This window comes from Halichoerus grypus, chromosome 7, assembly GCF_964656455.1.
Source record: "Halichoerus grypus chromosome 7, mHalGry1.hap1.1, whole genome shotgun sequence".
Classification (NCBI taxonomy): Eukaryota; Metazoa; Chordata; class Mammalia; order Carnivora; family Phocidae; genus Halichoerus; species Halichoerus grypus.
In genome coordinates this window covers 97,317,815-97,337,568 of record NC_135718.1, presented here as the reverse complement: position 1 = coordinate 97,337,568, position 19,754 = coordinate 97,317,815, and the positions used below count along the sequence as shown (strand labels likewise).

At 42.8% G+C, this 19,754-nt stretch overlaps 1 protein-coding gene across 12 annotated transcripts in view; it reads left to right on the top strand.

Annotated features, from left to right (window-relative positions):
- ILDR2 (immunoglobulin like domain containing receptor 2) overlaps positions 1-19,754 on the top strand; it is a 58,266-nt gene that overhangs the window by 12,387 nt on the left and 26,125 nt on the right. For all 12 annotated transcript variants that reach the window (XM_036076735.2, XM_036076737.2, XM_036076736.2 and 9 more), the window contains exons 2-3: positions 3,842-4,174; positions 5,090-5,209. In XM_036076735.2, coding sequence (XP_035932628.1) covers positions 3,842-4,174; positions 5,090-5,209 — 453 coding nt within the window. The remainder of the gene's footprint in view (positions 1-3,841; positions 4,175-5,089; positions 5,210-19,754) is intronic.

The window sequence follows — 19,754 nt, the reverse complement described above, 5'->3', positions numbered from 1 at the left end:
CCTGCACATATGTACACATGGTTACCCTCCATTTTCTGATTTCCGGGAGGTGCATAAGGCTTTGTGCCGTGATGGGCACACCCAGGCACTGCCACTATTGAACTTATAATTACCTATCCTAGCATTCCTGTGCAATTTTGCCCATTCTGCACTATACACATTCAGCATCTCCCATCTTGATATCTGTGCTCACCTAGCTCTAGGTTCATAGCTTCACAGAAGTCAACAGACTGTTCTTGACAGTAGCAGCAACAGCTATATTTATTGAGTGTTTACCATGTACCATATTATCCTAAGTGCTTAGGTTAAAATTTCATTTAACCCTCAGTCAACTCTGTAAGGTAGTTACAATTATTATGTACCAGTGAGGAAATATTTACCAGTGAGGAAACTGAAATTCGTGAGTTGAGAAATTTGCCTTAAGTCATGCAGCTAGGAAGTGGTAAAGCTTGGATTCTAATTTAGGACTAACTCCAAAACCCATGCCGTTAACTATCACGTTATAAAAAGGCAGATGTTTCTGACACTGTATTCCTTATTCTTTGGAGCATGAATTTATATTGTATGTCATGGAATAAGCTGAGAACCAACTAATCTCTATTAATAATTAGGAGAGTCCAAGGGCGCCTGGGTGGCTCAGTCAATTAAGCGTCCAACTCTTGATTTCGGCTCAGGTCATTATCTCAGGGTTGTGAGATCCAGTCCCACGTCGGGTTCCATGCTGGGTGTGGAGCCTGCTTGAGATTCTCTCTTTCCCTCTCCCTCTGCCCCTCCCCACCCTTAAAAAAAATTAGGGGAATCCAATGGCTTGGTCAAGTTAGGTTAATCTCATTAACAGAGAACAGAGCTGGGAAAGGAGGTTATTCTTAGTAATCACCTAATGAACAAAACCCCACACTTAACTCTCTGTCAAAAAACAAACAAACAAACAAACAAAAACCCTGACGAAACAAAACAAACAGAAAACAACACTTTTATTTAGCAGCTGCCTCCTTCGCTGGTTGTATTTATCCTACAAAGGCTAGGAAATGTGATTTCCCAGGTATAGCCTAAATAGGTAGCAGAGAAGAAAGGTGGCGTGGTCAAGTACAAAGCGTTGTACTGGGAACAATGCCTGTGCTTGGTTATCCAGCCTCAACCACTGCTAACTGAAGTCCTTTCACTTCTGCCACTTTTTCGTTACCTTTCACTTCTGCCACTTTTTCGTTACCTAGAAAATTGGAGTGTGAATAAGGATTTGGGGAAGAATTACAAAGTTAAGAATTAATGCAATAGAGTTTAAGGAGAAACTGTGAAGAAATTTCTTTTCCCAGTCCAGCTCTGTGAGTTAGGGAGCAGTGGAATTAGCACATCAATATTTGGGGGGTGGTGGAAGGAAACAATGGAGCCTAGAAACTGAGGTTCTTCAGTGAGCTTCCAGAGAGGACTTATTTGCCCCTTGATGGGGCTGATCTACATATTCTGGCTGTAATCCAACCTATTGGTGGTGAATGTTTATGGAGATTCAGGAGCGTCAGTGTGGGAGGTGAGGGAAAAGGCAGGAAATGGGAGGGAGGATTAGTCAAGAGTACTAGGCATGGTCACAGTGCTCTGCTCTAGAATCTCCTCCCTGCAAGTTGTTTGTTAACAACCCTGTGAATAAGGATTATGAGGCTCATTTTGTAAGTGAGGGCTGCTTAAGAGACTTCAGTAAGGCCTCATTGCTAGTCGGTGGCCAGATGGGATTCAAAGCCCCATCTATGTGATTTCAATGCTGTTTTACTCTACCGTGCTATTTATGACACATATAACTGGTTTTCTCTACAAAATCCTAGAAATTCCCATAGTAATAGCCATTCATTTGTGCATGCATTCCGTCATTTATTCTATAGTGCTTGGTAGGTTCAAAACACTAAGATTTGGTGAATCTCAAATACTCGCACTTCCTCATTCCACAGAATGCAGAAACTGTTTTCTCCCCAGAAGAATTAGAACCTGGTTTCTCGTAATGGAGAGACACTGGTCTGGAAATCAGAAGACATGAGCACAAATGCGGTATTTTGCCCTTGTCGAGGGTGCTTCATAGGAGACATTCATAAATAAATGTATGTTTGAACCGTAAGAGTGAGTGTGATGCCTAGTGTCATTTTGAACACTGGCCGTAATAAAGGATGGAAGGTGCCCCATGGAAACTAGTCCTTCCTTGTGTGTCTCAAGTCCACTGTAATTCTAGGGTGAAACTTTCTGTCTCAAGCTTCCTGAAGCTGACTTGGCAGGCTCCTGGATTTAATTCAGAACCTCTTTATCATGTCTTTCAATTCATATTCCTTTTTTCTGCCTCTCATCATCATTCTGTTTCTGCTTCTAATGTCAGATCAAGCTAGAAACTCTTGCCTCTCCCATTCAATTGAGAAAGTTAAGTTTTCTTTGCTTGGAATTTCTAGATCTTACCATTGAGTTAATAGAGACCTTTTGCCTCTCAAACACTCCCCTGGTCTGCCATTCACTGCAATTTCCCTTTCTTGGACACCAGGCCTCAGGTTGGATCTTTTCACCACTTACACTTCTCATCTGCTTTCTAGCCGTTTTTTTCCTCACTTTTTTCTGATTACCCTTCAAAGCTTTTGAACTTAGTCTACTGCTTTTGATCTGAAAATCTTCATTTCTCTTAAAGCTTTCGTTTTTCCCTTCATCTCTGTCCCCTTTGCTTGGTTATCAGCTGGAAGGGAGGTCACTTCCTCCTGAAGTCATACTTCCCAGCTTCATGGTCTTTATTTATCAAATATTTGTTGAGTACTTCTGGGCTTCACAAGCTGGGACAGCAAGATAAGACATGTTTCTTACCTGACAAGTCTGTTAGGGGTGACAGGCATGAAAAGAAATACTTGCAAAGTAATTATAAGAAATGTCTAGAAGAGGATGCTGAGGTTCTGATGGCACAAAGGAGGAAGCGACTAATGAATTGAGGGTCAGAGAAGGCCTACAGAAAGCCTTTAACCTGGGCTTTGAAAGGTGGAAAAGAGTTTCCAAGGAAAGAAGTGAGGAAAAAGCATTCCAGAAACCAGGAGTGTCATGTGTAAAGGCCTAGAGGTGTGAGATAGCAAGTCCCACTTGGGGAAATTGTTACTTGTTTGGTTATTCTTGGTGCTCACATAGAGGTGCCACCAGAAGTGAGGCTGAGGAGGTAAGAGGGACTAGATGACGGGGCACCTTCAATGCCTTTCCAGGAACTTTGGGTTCTATCCTGAAGGCCATGGAGGTTGAGGGAAGGGTTTTAAGAAGGAGAGCCATAGCAATCGGATTTAGAAAGATCATCTGAATTATATAGCAAGGAGAATGGATGGCATATGGGCAACTGTAGGTGGGGAGACCAGACAAGAGATTATTGTAATATAAGCAAGAAATGAAGAGGGCACCAACAAAAGCAATGGTAGTGAGGTCAAAGAGGAGGGAAGATATTAAAGATGTTAAGGGGTCAAGTGGAGGGGCGCCTGGGTGGCTCAGTCAGTTAAGCGTCTGACTTCGGCTCGGGTCATGATCTCAGGGGATTGAGCCCCAGATCAGGTTCCCTGTTCAGCGGGGAGTCTGCTTCTCCCTCTGCCTCTCCCCTTCCCCTGCTTGTGCTCATGCTCTCTCTTTCTCTCTCTCAAATAAATAAAAACTTAGAGAGAGAGAGATCAAGGGGATATGGCTTAGTGACTGACTAGATATTGGGAGTGAAGGCAGGTTTCTGGACAACATGACCAGATGGATGTGGATGCCATTAACAGTGATGGAGAAAGCGTGGAGAGGTATGACTGTGTGGTGTGAGGTGAGGTCCGGAATGTGCATACCATTTGGATATATTCATTCTGTTTTGCAGCCATGGCTGATGGCCTTCAAGTCACGGTGCTTGACAAGAAGAAGGTGGCCATGCTCTTTCAGCCCACTGTGCTTCGCTGCCACTTCTCCACGTCCTCCCATCAGCCTGCAGTCGTGCAGTGGAAGTTCAAATCCTACTGCCAGGATCGCATGGGGGAGTCCTTGGGCATGTCCTCTCCCCGGGCCCAGTCTCTCAGCAAAAGAAACCTGGAATGGGACCCCTACTTGGATTGTTTAGACAGCAGGAGGACTGTTCGAGTGGTAGCTTCAAAACAGGGCTCAACCGTCACCCTGGGAGATTTCTACAGGGGCAGAGAGATCACGATTGTGCATGGTAACGGTACCTTTGCTTTGAATCCGGGAATAGAAGGGAGATTCGTTCCACTGTCCCACACACAAGGGGATGTCAGCCTCTCCGCCTTGCAACCCCTCAAGATTTTGACTTTATGGAAATGGAAGCTTCAAGAAGCCTAGCAAATTACTTAAGGGGACAGTGAGGGGAGAAAGGGTGAAGGGTGTAATATCTAGAACAGACACTGAGATGAGCTTTGGAAATGGTCTTTCTCAAACCTGACCTCTGGTCTGAGGAGCTTGTTATCAGAACTGAAGTGAAATAGATTCCAGCCAAAGAGTGTCCTCAAATACACCTTGACATCAGCCTCTATGGCCCTTTCCCAAACTCAGAAAGCAGACTTCCTAAGAAGTTCCTCTGCTGGGAGAAGGGATGTAAGCATACACATTACAGAACCAGGTAGATGCCTTGGCCCAAGCCCCAGGTGGTTCTGTATCAGTTCTACCCTTTCTTCTGCTCCCTAAAGTATTAGACAAGAAAAGGGCCTACGAGTCTGACCTGATCTATTTGACCATTCGAATTTTGAAGAACTCCTGTGAAGCCAGCTCATTTCTAGGAGTCCAGAGTAATTCTGGAATGTATCTGGCTTTTGGGGGCTTCTGCAGACCTGGTTAGTTGAAAGCAGTCTTCTATTCCCAAAACTGGACCAGGACTAGACCACTTTCTGGGGACGCCCTAAGTCTTTCACCTTGGGGATGCTAGTGTTTGTTACTGGGTTTTTGTTTGTGTATTTGTTCATTTGAAATAGAGCAAACATCTTGTCAACCACCATCTAGGTGGAGAAGTAGAACTCGGCAGCCATTCCTTCTGGAAGGGCCCCTCTCTCACCTTCGATTGTCCAGTGTTTTCCTTTCAGGGGGAAGTTTTAGGAATGGGCACTTCTTTTTATGATAACAGATGCAGATCTTCAAATTGGAAAACTCATGTGGGGAGACAGCGGACTCTATTACTGTATCATCACTACCCCTGATGACCTGGAGGGCAAAAATGAGGACTTGGCAGAGCTGCTGGTGTTGGGTAAGTGAAAACCATCAGCAGCATTTATATCTTAGACTGCTTGCACTGTTCCCTCCCCTTACTTTTCCCTGAGCATTCCAGCAGCTTGCATACGCAGGCTTTATTTCTTGTGCACAAACTGGTTTTAGAATATGCTCTTTATGAGCCGTAGCCCTATTTATTGTATCTTGTTTCTTGGAGGCCCTTTTTGGCACTGTCCTGATGTCTCTTCTGCTTTCTCAGGGTTGTTTTTTTCTCTCCTTTCCACTTGTGTACCTTTAACCCCAATTTCTCTTTGCTCTTACACTTTACTTACCTTTTCTTGTGTGCTAAGCGTTGAAGAAAATGCCAGAGGCTTTGAAGCAGAGTAGAGACAACTGAGAGATAAGAATTCATTGGTGAGTGGGGATCTCCCAAGATGTCAGGAATCTTTTTCCATTCAGTTACCTACACTTAAGATGATCATGAGGAAGGGTGGCTGTAAATTGGAGAGTTTAACAATAAAATGTGCCTGATGGAAAGAGCTATTGGAGAATCTGCTAGGGTTTAATTGGAAGGCAATGCCTTGAAACCTAAAAGCGTCTGAATCATTCTCAAAGCAAATATAACTAATCCTTATTAATATTAATTTCTTCATAAAGGAAAATTCATTATTTTCGGCTATTTGTCCTCTTTTGTGGATTGGAGGAATGTCAGTGGGAAATGACCTTGTATGAAACTGCAAATTGAGCACACATTTCATGTTCTATAAACGTTGGTTGTACAAGAAAATTAGAATAAAAATACAGAAATTTAGAAAAGAAACTGCATTAATTGTAGGAGGAAAGGTAAACACTTGAGGCCATTTTTTAGATGAAATGACATTTTTTTATAGTTTCCAAGAAGCCAGGTGATAACACTTTGGAGGAATGTTTAACGGTGCTTTCTTTTAAAGGCAAATGAGGTTGAAGGTTAATTTTACCCTATGTGGGAAACTCAGGGCCCAGGGAGAAAGTGGAATCAGCTATTTGGGATTTTTAGTTTTACTCTATTATGACTGTGTGCCTTTGGCAAGTCAGCTGTTCTGCTGCCTTACTTTTATGGTTTATAGAATGGATAAAGGTGATTATTTATTAATAATTAACCCTTTAATTAGTAATAATTAACCCTTATTAGAGGGTTGACTTAATTCAAATACATATTCTTTGGGTCTAACATTTAAAGTGTAGCTGCTGTGATCTGTAGAAGAATGGGAAGTATGACAGATATACAAAAGGAAGTTAAAAAAAAAAAAAGGCTTATATTGACATTGTGAAAGAATGCAGGGAAATCAGATTTGGGATCTGCTGTGACTCTGTAAACCAGAAGGGAATAAAAAGATAAATTTCTGCCCAATCACACAACTCTAATGGCTAAGCTTGAAGGAACAAGTGGCTCATTGAGCCTGCAATTAGCTAATTGCGGACACAATTATTTGGCCAGTGTAGCCATTTGCAGAGAGGTAATTGCCTGTGCAGGAAAAGGAGGCCAGGTAAAAACCACTTGAAATAATTTGTTCCCAATTCTGCAAAGTATAAGAAGAGCATTCTCCTGGATCAAAACATATAGTCATTTGGGGGAAGATACTGTCCTTAGGACAAAGAGAGGTGGGTGAAAGAAAGGCTCAGATGAACATGGTCATCAATGATGGGAGAAAAGATGAACAGAAATCAGTGTCACTCCAAAAAGCATGGTAAAGGAAAACTGGGGAGGCTGCAAATCAACTCATCATAGTAGAAGCAGCATCTCTGTGAGATAAGCAGGTACATGCTAGAGGTCTGGGGAGGAGAAACACATCATTCCACTGTGTTCCATATTAATTAGAAATGTTCAGAGTAGGATATATTTGCCATGTGAACTTTTCAGGGCAACACTAGTTGTGTTACTTATTTAAAGAAGTTAGTTTGAAATCTCTGAGAATTTTCTGGACACAGGAAGCACTGTATTTACTTCCCAGATGCAAAATTCTGAGTCTTCTTTGTCTTGACACCCTTTATAGAATGTTTCAAAATATTGTCACAGTTTTTAAAATTCTAATTATTTGGTTGTTATATCCTACAGGCCTAATTGTTAGGTATTCCTTTTATGTGAGACCAAGAGAACAACCTGATATCTGAGGTCAATCTCAAGGAGATGAAGACCTCAGGGGGCATATAACTGGGTCCAACAGTTTGCTAATTGCAACCTCCATGAGCCAGCGATTCAGTCATTGAATTTTACATTAGGAATGGTTGGAGGAGCTGGGAAGGTTTGATCTAGTGAAGGAGGGCTTGGGAAAAGGAGCATGGGAAGTATCTCCAGTTGAAATTGTACAGAAGAGGGACTGTGGCTGGGTAGAACTAGAACCAGGAGTAGAGGTTACAAGGGGCAGGAGTCCATCTCTGTATGAAGAAATAACTGTTAACAATTGGAGACATCTGAAGATGGAATAAGCGTTCTCAGGAGTAGTGATTTCTTTGTCCCAGGAGGGTGGAAAAATCTTAGGAGTTGTTATAAATGAGACATGTATGTATAGGAAAAGATGTTTAGGTTACTTTTGAGCTTCATTTCAATTTTAAAATTTTTGGATTGAAAAATTTTGATGAACATGAGGGATGTGACTACCTTGACAAACAAGAGAATGACCTCCCAGGACTTTAGTCCTCATGAGAGAAATAGAATGGGTTCCAGGTTGGTTACAAGAATGTACAGGGTGATGCTCATTCACAAGGAAGCCAGAGAGAATAGACTGTGGTCTTTTGCTGTAGGTCAGGGTTAAAAGGACTAATCCCACAAGAATGAAAAGAAACTATTGATGGTGGCTGGAAGGAGTTGAGCGTAGCTCTTCTTGGAGATGATCACGAAGTGGGGAACAGAAAACTGGTTGGAATTTCAGCTGGCCAATTAGTAAGGAAAGGCGAATTAAAGGGATAACTTAGAGGCAAAGTTAAGAATTTATTTTTTTCCATCATACTCACAAAGGTGAAGATGGAAAAAGTTGACAGAACAAGATTGTGAAGTCTCTTACATGTCGGAATAAGAAATTTAGACTTCGTCCTGAAGACTTTGGGGAGCCAGTAAAGAAATACTAACAGAGGAATGAAGTGAGATCTCAGGGTCAAAACAATAATTAGCAGCAGGGTAGACAATGCCAAAGGAGTGCTAGAACAGAGGGATGGGCTACGAGGCTGCTGTAGCAGCATCGGTGAAAGCCTATGAGATTCTGAACCAGAGCAGTGCATTGAGAAGCGACAACACAGAAACATTTCTGAGATGGAAGTGATGGATCTTGGTGACTAATGTAAAAAAAGAAATGAGAGAGAGGGATGAGTCAAAAGGACACCATGATTTCTAGCTAGCTGGGTAGCCAGCTGTTCCATCAACTAAGAGAGCATACAGGTTGGAAAGCAAGTTGGGGAGGCAGGAGAATGACTTTGGTTCTTGGCATGTTGAGTATGGGAGGCCTGAGTGACCCCAAGGTAGGGATGTCCTGCTGACAACTAGAAATGTAGGTCTGGAACCCAGGGGAGAAGCAAGGATCAGAGATAATAGATTTGAGAATCCTGAGTGATAGAGCCATGAAAGGATAGCTGAGTCACCCAGGAAGATTATATAAAATGGAAAGGGCCAAGGACAGAACCTATCAGTCTTATATTCTAGTTTACTTCATGTGAGTGGTAACACTGGTACTGCATATGTACTTGTCTTGATTTCTCCCACAACATTGGAGGCTTCTCCGTAGCACTGGACCATGTGCTCTTCAGAGTAAAGGACTAATGCTTATTTGTCTTTAGATCTGTAATGCCTAGCAGAGTGGCTAATGTAAAGGGGCTGGTGTGAATGTTTTTTTAAATGATAAATGGGTAGAATCTGTAACCAATATTTTATGCCTCTTAAATGTTAGTCAGTGCTAAGTATGTATTTGTTGACTCATAAAGGGTCAGTACAATAAATGTCTACAGTCTCAAATGAGATGACATGGTTTAATCTCACTGGTCATAATTCTTTATCTGGCTATTTAAATTATTACTGATGATAGGTCCATCAAGAACTGTGGTTGGAAGCAACAGAATTGGACTCTGGCTAACTTGCGCAGGAAAATGATTTGTTGGAAGGGTATCATAATTGAAAGGAAGGCTGGAAAATCAGTCTCTAAAAAGGATAGTATGCTAGGGTAACACTTGTTAGCTTCTGTAAAAAACACCCCCCCCCCCAAATTTCAGTGACTTACTACAGTAGAAATCTGTTATTTCCTCTTGTCCTGGTCAGATATGGGTTAGGAGGCTCACCTGGGTAGCTCCCTTCCACGTGGCGGAGTAGGGCTCTAAGCTTCTCCATTGTTCGGCTCAGCTGTACTGGAGACATTTGCTCACAGCCGCTCAGAAAGGGAGAGTGAGAAAGGTCATGTGGGACCTTTTTAGGGGCCAGGTCTGGCAATGATGTGGGTCACTTCTGCTGTTATTTTGTATTTCCCCAGGAAAAAAGTAGAAATGTTTTGATGAACACAGCACAGTCCTTGCTGCGCCAGAGATGCTCTCGGGTCTATGTAGCAAGAATTAATATCTTTAGGACTCCATAGCCAGAGAAAAAAATCATTTTAACTGTTTTTTGTTTTGTTTTGTTTTCTTCATTTTTCCACTCAAGAATTAGTCTCAGGAGAGTCCCAGTTGTCCCAGTTTGGACAGGTGTCCATTGCTTAGCCTTGGGAGGTCAAGAGCTCTTGGTGGCTAGTCCATCAAGATGTGGAGAAGAATCATTTTCCCAAAGTAAATTGGGGCACTGTTACAAAAAAAGGAAGAATGGATGTGAGATGTAAAAAAAAACAAAAAAACAAAAAAACAAAACAATAGATGTCCACCAGAGTGATACCATTACTATGTCTGCTATTCATGTTAATGTACTCTGATAATAATTTGTAGTTCACAGATTTTTTTCTATAAGTACCATGTAAGGTAGGAGAGCAGGCATTATTTTCCTCATCTTCCAAATGAAGAAATTAATGTTCAGGTTTTATAACAATTACCCCTGTAAAAAAAAACAGTGGTGATGATCAAACCCAAATGTCTTCATTCCTAACGATACCACATGACCTGTCTATATTAAGAAGCTATAGAATGCTCTTCTGCATAAGCCTTATTTATTTATTTATTTAGAGTGCGAGCACAAGAGGAGAGGGGTGGGGGAGGAGGGGCAGAGGGAAAGGGAGAGAGAGAATCTTAAGCAGGCTCCTTGCTCAGCCAAGAACCTGATGTGGGGCTTGATCTCACGACCCTGAGATCATGACCTGAGTTGAAATCAAGAGTCGGAAGCTTAACCTACTGAGCCACCCAGGTGCCCCATAAGCCATGTTTTAAAAATTGTGGTTGCTGCTTGAGGTCATGGGTAATAATTTTTACTTGTCCCAGTTTTGCTTTAGTATTTCACTTTATTTCTTAGGGAAACTGCCTATAACCATTGACCTAGGCCCTTACTTCAAAGACATGGTTGTTTTTGCCTGGATTGCATACCTCCCCCACTGAGCATGACCCCACCCTCCTTTTCCCAGACATGTGAACCATCTACAAATCACTGTGGATGCTTCTATCAGAGGTTTCAGAAATATCTGAAGACAAGTGATTCAGAGAAATGGGAAGACAACTGCTGATTCAACATTAAACACAAAAACTATACTGAACATTCTTTAATCTCTTTTTGATGATTCAGAAGGTAAAATCATACCGAAGTTGGAAATACACTTGGTGTTTTGGGTGCTTTGAGATGACTGTGACAGGTACCTTAGAAACGTTTAGACATTTGGGATCATAGAGCCATAAGAAGGGAGTGTCCAGAAATCTGCCACCCTGAGATTAGATGTTGGTCGAAGATCTGCGGCAAGGACAGGATGTTTATAACCTGGAACCATGCCACTGTTTGGATAGGAGGAAAGTTCCCTTGGGCAGCTCCAGCTTGCAGGAAAAGGACTTCACCGTTCAGGAAGGCTCAAGCAGAGAAGTTATTATTTTAAAATCTAAAAGCAGCTCGCCTTGTTCTTACTTCTTTCCATGTGCAATATGAGGGCCTGACCCCTTCTTTCTGATGTCCCATATGGTAGCTTGTTTTTTAAGGGCCTTCAAATAGAAAAATGAGGGAAAGGGCCCAAGTGGAAACATGGCTGGGTGAACACTCCTGATTCTGGACTGAGAATAGAGTAAGAGGACATGACCCAAGGGGTGTTTAGATTAAAGCTAAGGAAGGCTTTCTTAATGGTAAATAACAATTTTTAGAAATTATGGTTGGTGGGGGAAATTATAGAAATTTCCTCTCTGATGAGCTTTCAATATGGAACAGGTTCTCTTGTCTAAGATACTAGGATACCCAAGATAGCTTTCAAAGTCCTTTCTATGATTTTGAGTTTATTTAGAAGACCCACAGATTGCAGAATTAATTCTCTATCTAGGGTGATGCCTAGAATACTGCTGTTTGTTTTACTTTAATATTTTTTGTTTTAGAAAAAAAAATGATGCATGTGTATTACGAACATTTCAAGCAGAACAGAAATGTACAAAAGAAGAAAATATCTCCTAAAATCTCTCCATCCAGAGCCAATGACTGTATTCTTCATAACTCTTCCGATTGCAAGGGCTAGACACTTAACCTGGCTTAGGGAAATTTTTTGGCTTAGGTAGCTGATAAGTCTAGGTTCAAGCATGTCTGAGTCCCAGTGTTCAGATTATATTTTAAAGAATCTCTGTCTCCTCTGTGTTAGCTTAGTTCTCAGGCAGGCTCCCCATTTGGGGCAAAGATAGCCCCCAGCAGTTCTAGACTCCCATAGTCTTTAACGCCTTCCATCACCTAGGACAAAGTGCCTTTCTCCATAGTTTCAGCAAAAGTCCTGTTGTTGGGGGCTGGCTGTGCTTTGGGAAAGGAGCATTAAGTATACCAACAGCCCCAGTTGAACCATACGAATTGAAGGGAAAAAGGAAAAGGAGTAGCTTCCTAAAGGGAAATTGGGCAGGTTGTTTCCAAATGAAGAAGGCAGGCAAAAACAAACACTGTTAATATTTTGTGGAATTCATCCATTTGTGTTTCTTTATGGGCCAAATGCAGTGCTATTCCAGGAAGCCAGAAATAGGTTTGCTCCCAGCAGGTCCTTGTGAGTAGGCGCTAAGTTGGGATTGATTCTTCCCTTTGATGGCGATGCCACAGAGCTACCTTTGTTTTCCTGTGTGCTTCTGTTTTCCCTTCGATCTCCTCCTGTGATTTATCCAGAGGTACTGAGGCAAGGGATGGAGGAACAGACATACATGGATTTTTATAAAATCAAGTTATTCACAACACTGTGCCTGACATTGTTATTGTGGTCTAAAATACACCTTTCAGCCCATTAGTATTAAGGAGCCATGAAGAACACAATCAGAAATCAGGGAATTCTTGGGAGGGCATATCTCAGAACTTGCCATTGACTTTAGGGATTTTTGACAGGTGCCTGTTTCTGAGGCTGAGCAGAAATGCTCTAGCACTCACCCCTTGTCAATGCTGCCTCAATCTGAATCCCATTGCACTCCCACCCCCGTGACATTAGTTCTGGCTGTTAAGAGAGGCTACTCGTTGCCAAGGCTCCTTCCCCTCCTTCTCTTCGTCTTTGCCAGCCCCAGCCCGGTGCTGCTAACCAAGGAGATTTGCCGATTAAAAGGGCTTCAGCTCTGAGAGTTCCCATGGCAACAGCCTCCTTGGAGGTCTTTGTTGCTTGCTAAAACTTTGATCTCTCAGAGTGGCTACTGCTGTTTCTCTCCAAGATTTACAAACAGAAGAAGAGGGAAAAAGAATGGGGGAGAAGAAAGAAAAAGTTTACTCCTGGCAAGAAAGGAGAGAAGGAATTAATTATAGAGCCACACTCTGGCCATAAATCTGGGGTTTACTCCTTTGGAACATCTTTGGATTTGGGCTGTGCCCATATTTTCATTTGTAGACTCAATAATACCTCAGATATCTTGGCCCCATGTGAAAGACCTTAACTAGACTTGATTCCACTAGGAGGGCGGAGCCATCCTTTCTGTCTTCAGTAGACACCTGTGCCTTCACATTTCCAGAAAAGCCGAGATCACCATCCTGGCTCCCATGCAAGGAGAGAGAGAGAACTAATTAGGAGTGAACTCTTTAGGCTTCAGCCCCATCGCCTTTTCTCCCAGTCCTCTCTCCTCGTCCTGGCCTGCTCTGCCCTGAGCTTACCTAGATGCCTCTGTTTGGAAGAACTAGAAAGTTAGCCAGGCATCAACCAGAATGTGATTCTGGTTAATGAGTGTCAGTGACAACCATTCTACTGTGTAAGCAGTGGAGTGGGGGTTGTGGTTGCTCTAAAGACTTGGGATCATGCCTTTTAGTCTTTGCAAGAAGTCTCCTGTCGCCTTCAGACCTCTCTACTGCATAATTGCAACCTCGTGCTTTGATGGGCACCATGATAGAGTCAGTTTTGGTTCAAGTATGATTTGCATTTAAATTTTGATTTATATTTAACTCATCTTTTTTGCATACTATGTCCCTAGCACAGTGAAGATACAAAATAAATAAATGACACTATCTTGTCTTTTGGTAAAGATAAATACTATATTTCTGAAGCAATTAGAGAATACAATAAAAGATTAAGACTGTATTTGATATTAAATATCTAGGCTATTGGTTCTCAAGAAGGGGCTATTTTGCCCCCCCCCCCAGGAGACATTTGGCAATGTCTAGAAACATTTTTGGTTGTCACAACTTGTGGGGTGCTGTAGGGGCCAAGGAGGCTGCTAAACATTCTACGATGTACAGGACAGCCCTCCTACACCCAGCAAAGAATTATCTGGCCCCAAATGTCAATAGTGCCAGTGTTGCAAAACCCAGATCTTGACCAAAGGTCCATCTGGATACTGGACAAGGTCTTCTGTGAAGAGCATGGGCTTTGGGGTCAGATATCCCTGGACTCAGTGCAGCAATATAACCTAGGGTACGTCGATGTTGACGAGCCTCGGTTTCATTATCTGTAAAAGTGGGGAAGGGGTAATAAAGGTTACATGGAAGACCTATTGTGAGGATTAAGTGGCACATAATAAGAACTCCCACCAGTTCCCATGCCCCACATTTCATTGCTAGTGTGTCATCCTTAATCTAAGGGAACCCTCTCTAGGGAATTCTGGGTTCTGGGACTCCTGCTAGAGAGCCGATTTCCCTTTCGCCTGTTCCATAGGCAGAGGCTTTAATGAGCCATCTGTGAATTGGCAATCCTATTACTACTAGATTCACGTTTTCTCAATGACATCTGTGTGGTGCCTTGCCAGTGGTCACCCTAATCAGCCCTGTGGGACTCTTCCTACTAGTGGATTTCAGGACATCCTGTCCCAGCATGCTATGTTTTGGTTACTATATATTGGCTGCTGTTGGAAGTCCCCATTTCTCAGTGGATGGCCTTCGTTAATTACAGGGTGTTTAGTGCCTAAACACAAGGATTACATCACACAGGCTATTTGATGAAGTCTGGAGGGGCTTGGGGAACACCTGACTTGGATTGGGATCTGGATGGCCCGGGGAAGACTTTAGATAGGGTGACTTTGTAATTTACTGTCCGAACCAGGATACTTGGGAGTGAAAAGGGAAAACTTTTAATAATTTCTGTCAAGACAACAGGCCTAAACTTGTCCTGTCCAGTCAAACCGGTGTGGTGGTCACCCTATAAACATGACCACGTTGAAGGTTCTCCTTTGGTTTGAAGAGAACAGAACATCCGGAGAAGCGGGGTGGGGGGGCAAATTAGTGTCAGTTCATTCCTTCACCTGATGAACTCTTGCTGCTAGCTGCTATTTTATTCGTGGAGACCTAGGGATGTGCACATCTCCATTCACTTACTAGAAACAAGCAGAGGCGCCCAGCAAAGAGATGGCGGGGGGGTGGGGGGTTGCCTGAATGATCGTTCCCTGAAATTTTTGCACCAAGATGTCAGGAGGGTGAAGGCTGTCCATTTAGCTCCTCACGACCCTGGGTTGTTAAGAGGACAAACGAGGTCTTGAAGGCGCTCTTTGCCTTCCCTAATCTCCAGCCACCCAATCCCGCGCCGCGCTGCACCAGCTCTCCCCTCCACCCCCCTGCTCCCTCCCAGCCTTCATCCCGCCTCACTATTTTTGCTTCACTTGTTGCTCATCACTGTGGGAGGAAACTCGGCCTTCAATTAGAGCGCATTCCTGAAGCCTGCGGTTGCCGTGGTTACCCGGGCGCGAGCTGGAGCAGCTGGGTCAGCCCGCCAGCTTCATTGTAGTCTCTGGGCCTGGGCGCGGGAGGGACGGGCCCGCAGAGGGGAGGCACCGGGGGCCGCGGGAGAGTGGGTGTCACCGAGAAATCGGCTCAGCCCTGGAAAGAAAGAATTGCGGCCCTTGAAAGCCGGTCAGGAAACAGTCATTCCATTTTTCTCCACAGCCAGCTGCCGCCATTCAAGTGTGCACGTTCGCGTTCCCACGCGGGCGGTGCCCGGACTTTGGTCTGGGAAATGCCCCCTGGTGGAAGCCCCTCACACGGAGAGAGGCTGGCCGGGGAGGAGAGGGCAGGGACTCTGACAGTCCGAGACCTACAAGCAGTGTCCCCCTCCATGGCTGCCTCCGACCACCAGGGCTTTTTGGGTTAAGTAGCCATTCTTGGTATCTTTGTGTTTCAGTTGCCTGTGCCAGTCGGTTGGATGGAGCGCGGTGAGCTCAGGAAATCACAGTGGGCACGAAGAAAGTCCCATTTCTTCCTTCCATTAAATCCCACCTCCTCCATGCCATTTTGGAGTCAAATCTAGCTGTCTTCTGCATTTCATCTCAGGCCAAGTTGTACATGTTCTATGACTAATAATACTTGGCATCTGTTCTCTCTCTGGGGGCAAGGAGTCGGTTCACTACAGCACTTTGCAAAGGCAGAGTACTTTGCAATCATTTCTGTTATTGTTTATTAGTTTGTAGCAGCATGGTGAATGTCTTTGAATTAGCTCATACTGTGTTATGATGTATTCAGTAATCATTTTCTGGTCACAACTTTAAAAGCTACTGAAAATTTCAACCATCTCTAACATTTCGTACGTCCAAAAATTATACTTTAATTATATAAGTAGAGCAATAAAGCCACAAATATAAATTTCAGAGTTGCTCTCTGCAAATATTAGGAAACTAGAAAGCTGTTGCTGCACATTTCTAAATTAAGGAGAAGCAAAGCTTGATGGGGAATGAGATATTGGGAAAAAATACTGGAATAGGGGTGAGTAGACCCAGGTTCTACTCCTGGTTCGATTATTAGCTATGTGACTTAGAGTAAGGTCCTTAATCTCTCTGAGCCTCAGATTCCTGAAAACATGGAGTGGGTTATGGATTAGATGACCTCAGATTCTTTCTAGCTATAAAATCTAATTCTGATATTCTATGTGAATAGAAGTCGTCAGTGCCAGGGCGCCTGGGTGGCTCAGTTGGTTAAGTGTCCAACTCTTGATCTCAGCTCATGTCTTGATCTCAGGGTCATGAGTTCAAGCCCTGTGTTGGGCTCCCTGCTAGGTGTGGATCCTACTTAAAAAAAAAAAAAATAAATAAAAAAAAAAAAGTCAGTGCCTTAGGCCAAGCTTATAATCACTGCCAAAAAGCCTGAAGCATTTATTAATAGTTAATTGCAGATGGTCCAATACTAGTCATTTTGTCACTGTCAGAATTATTCACTACAATTTAAAGTGACCTAAAATGTAAAAGATATAAAAAGAAAAAAGTACATGCATGAAATGCTTAAGTCTTTATAAATATATGTAAAAGAAAGGGAAGCTATATCCACATTTGTGATGGATAATCATAAATTATATTTATTGAATGCATGGTTGCTATGGGAATATAGAATAAAAACAGGGATGTGTGTGCACTTGGGAAATTTCCAGTCTATTTGGGATTCCAAATAGCCATAGAAACAACTTTACACTTAAGGGGGCCAGAGAAAACCATCTGCTCTCCTCAAAGACTTAAGAGAGAAACATTTTGGACGGTTAGGAGCTGAGAGACCAGGGGGTGGGTACAGTACATCCCTGAAAATGGATCTAGGGCATGTTAGGAAAGCTTGGAAGTGGGATGAAGCCCAGATGTGCATTAAACAGAAGGGAGAAGAGGGGAATTGCAAGGAACTGGGGAAGAAAAGCATTCTGAACATCTGATCATCCTGAACAGAAAGGTCATTAGTATGAATATTGGCAAACCTGAAGAGGACTCCAAGGTAATACATTCAAAGAAATGAATGAAGATAACAATTCTGTCAGCAGTGGTGACATAAGTATGAAGGAAGTATTGTTTTTTCTCCTTTTGTGAGTTCCAGTGCCTTAAATAATTTAGTGTCTGTTGTCAGCAAGTAAGTGAATAACAGATCTAGGATCTGAAAACAAGTTTGTCCTAAATCTAGGATTTCTGTACCTTCTGTTGCACTTTGAAGGTCTGGACTAGTAATCAGAGCTTAGACTTAAGTTTTAAGAGTAGAGACAAAAACAACTTTTTTGGCTAAATTTTGTATGCGTATTGTATTTCTCTGTAATGACTGCCTTAGAAACACCATAGCCTGGTAGTGTGCAACTTGTGGGGTGGGGTGGGGTGGTGCTTCAATCCACCTAGATAGCAAGATGGCATTTGGGGGGTGTTGCAAGGACTAGAGGATGCTCCTGGCATTGAGCCCTGAGTCCAGGGTGCTAAACATTCTCCAGTACGTAGAATAGTGCTTAATAAATGAATGAATGTTTCCTTCATGTTCTTTTTCCATCTGGGATAAAAAGTACTCTCATGAACGATGAACCAGAAGTCCAGCCAGAAGCTCAGCATAGCGGGCAGTGGGGATTTGCTACTGGAAACACTTCAAGGTCCCATTGGGTGAGGTGGCCTGCTGGGGAGGCCGAGCACGGTGCACAGCCCCTCAGGGCAGCCTCCTTCCAGGGCTCTGCCAGAATGGATTTCAGAGTGTGTGTGGTAAGGACTTGAACAAAGCAGGAGACTGAGAAGTGTATTAGCTGGTTTTGTTAGTAAAGAAGGTAAGTAAATCCTGCCTTGAGGAGCCTGGCCTACCAACAAAAGAGCATTTGAAACTTGGGGAAATGTCACTAGGACGTGGTTCATTGTAGAATGTGCAAAGGTAAGGCCACGGGGAGAAGAGAAATGGGAAAACAGGCAAGGACTGTGTTTCTGGGGAAAGGCCTCATGACTAGGTGGAAGCTGATGTCAAAAATGGAAAACAAAACAAAACTGATGATAATTGGATTTGGCAGGAGGAAAGTCCTTTGACCTTAATAAGTTTGTGAAACAGAAGCAGGTAACTACAATTAGTTCTTAGATCGACATTGTTGGACAAGCTGCACGGGCTAGATGGTGAGCCTCTCAAGCGTAGGGTTCACGCCTTATTCCTCTGTGTCTCCACCTGGCACAGTCCACATTTCTTGGTTGACTGAATGATGAGTGAATGAATTGGAGACATTCCAGAAATGAGCTGGTTTTCAGGAATATGTACAAAAGAGTTCAGTTGGGGATAACTTCAATGGGTCAGTGGTAGGAAACAGCTGAAATAGGGAATTATATAGGTAAGATACAGGGTCGTTTTATTCACAATGCATGTTTCTGCCCTGATCATTCAACCCAAAGTATTGTGAATGTTTTTGGCTGCGAAGTTTGTGATGGTAATTGTACGAAGCGGGCACGTGTGTGTGTGTGCATGTACAAACTATTAGTATGCCTAATTTGTTTGGTCTATTCATGTGGAAATTTCTTAAAAGTAATGGATTCTGCAAGGTTTGGGGAAAACTGTTTGAGGGCTTACATAAAAACAGTATTTTCTACTGATAGTTTGAGCTGTGGTTTGAAAAGCATAGATGTGGTCTTCTATTTGCAGGGTTTGTTTTCTATCCTTTCCTCAGACATTAAAGTGACTTGTAATTGCCCCTCTTAAACTGAATCCTGGAAGAATAGCAATGATTCACAAGTGTTGGCAAAGTGCTACTGAAATCTGGAAAGTATTTACTGGAATTGTTTGGACTTTCTAAGATCAGACCTTCAGTGGATGTGATAGAATAGGAAGAAAAGATAGAGCATTTCTAGCTGGCAACAGCATTTCGTAGGAATTGTTAGTCAAGAAGCTGGAAGCAAAGTGATTTTCAGAAATACACGATTCCGGCATAAATCTACTTTTAAAAATGCCTTTAGTCCCAGTAAAATATAAATTGTGGTATAAAAGCCAGAGAGATTTGTGCACCCTCTGCTGTTGACATGATAGAGTCGTATTGTCTGCTATCCCCAAACTCCTACTATGTCCTGAATTCTGAAGACATTAAATTTCACCCACTGTATGGCAAGATTCTGTCACCCATCCTGGGGTGAGCACTACACAGGTGCATTATGGGAAAAGTTCATCTTTCTGACTGATGCTTCAGGGAGAATGAGAAGCTTGAGGTATGTCTTTCTGTTGGAGTGACAAGCTTCGTGAATCTCCTGTCTGTATTTTTGATACCACCCTATCCTTAAGCTTTTAAATTACAAATGTAAAAATATAACCTAGAAAGGAAAATCCCTTCATTGTTCTTCCATGATGC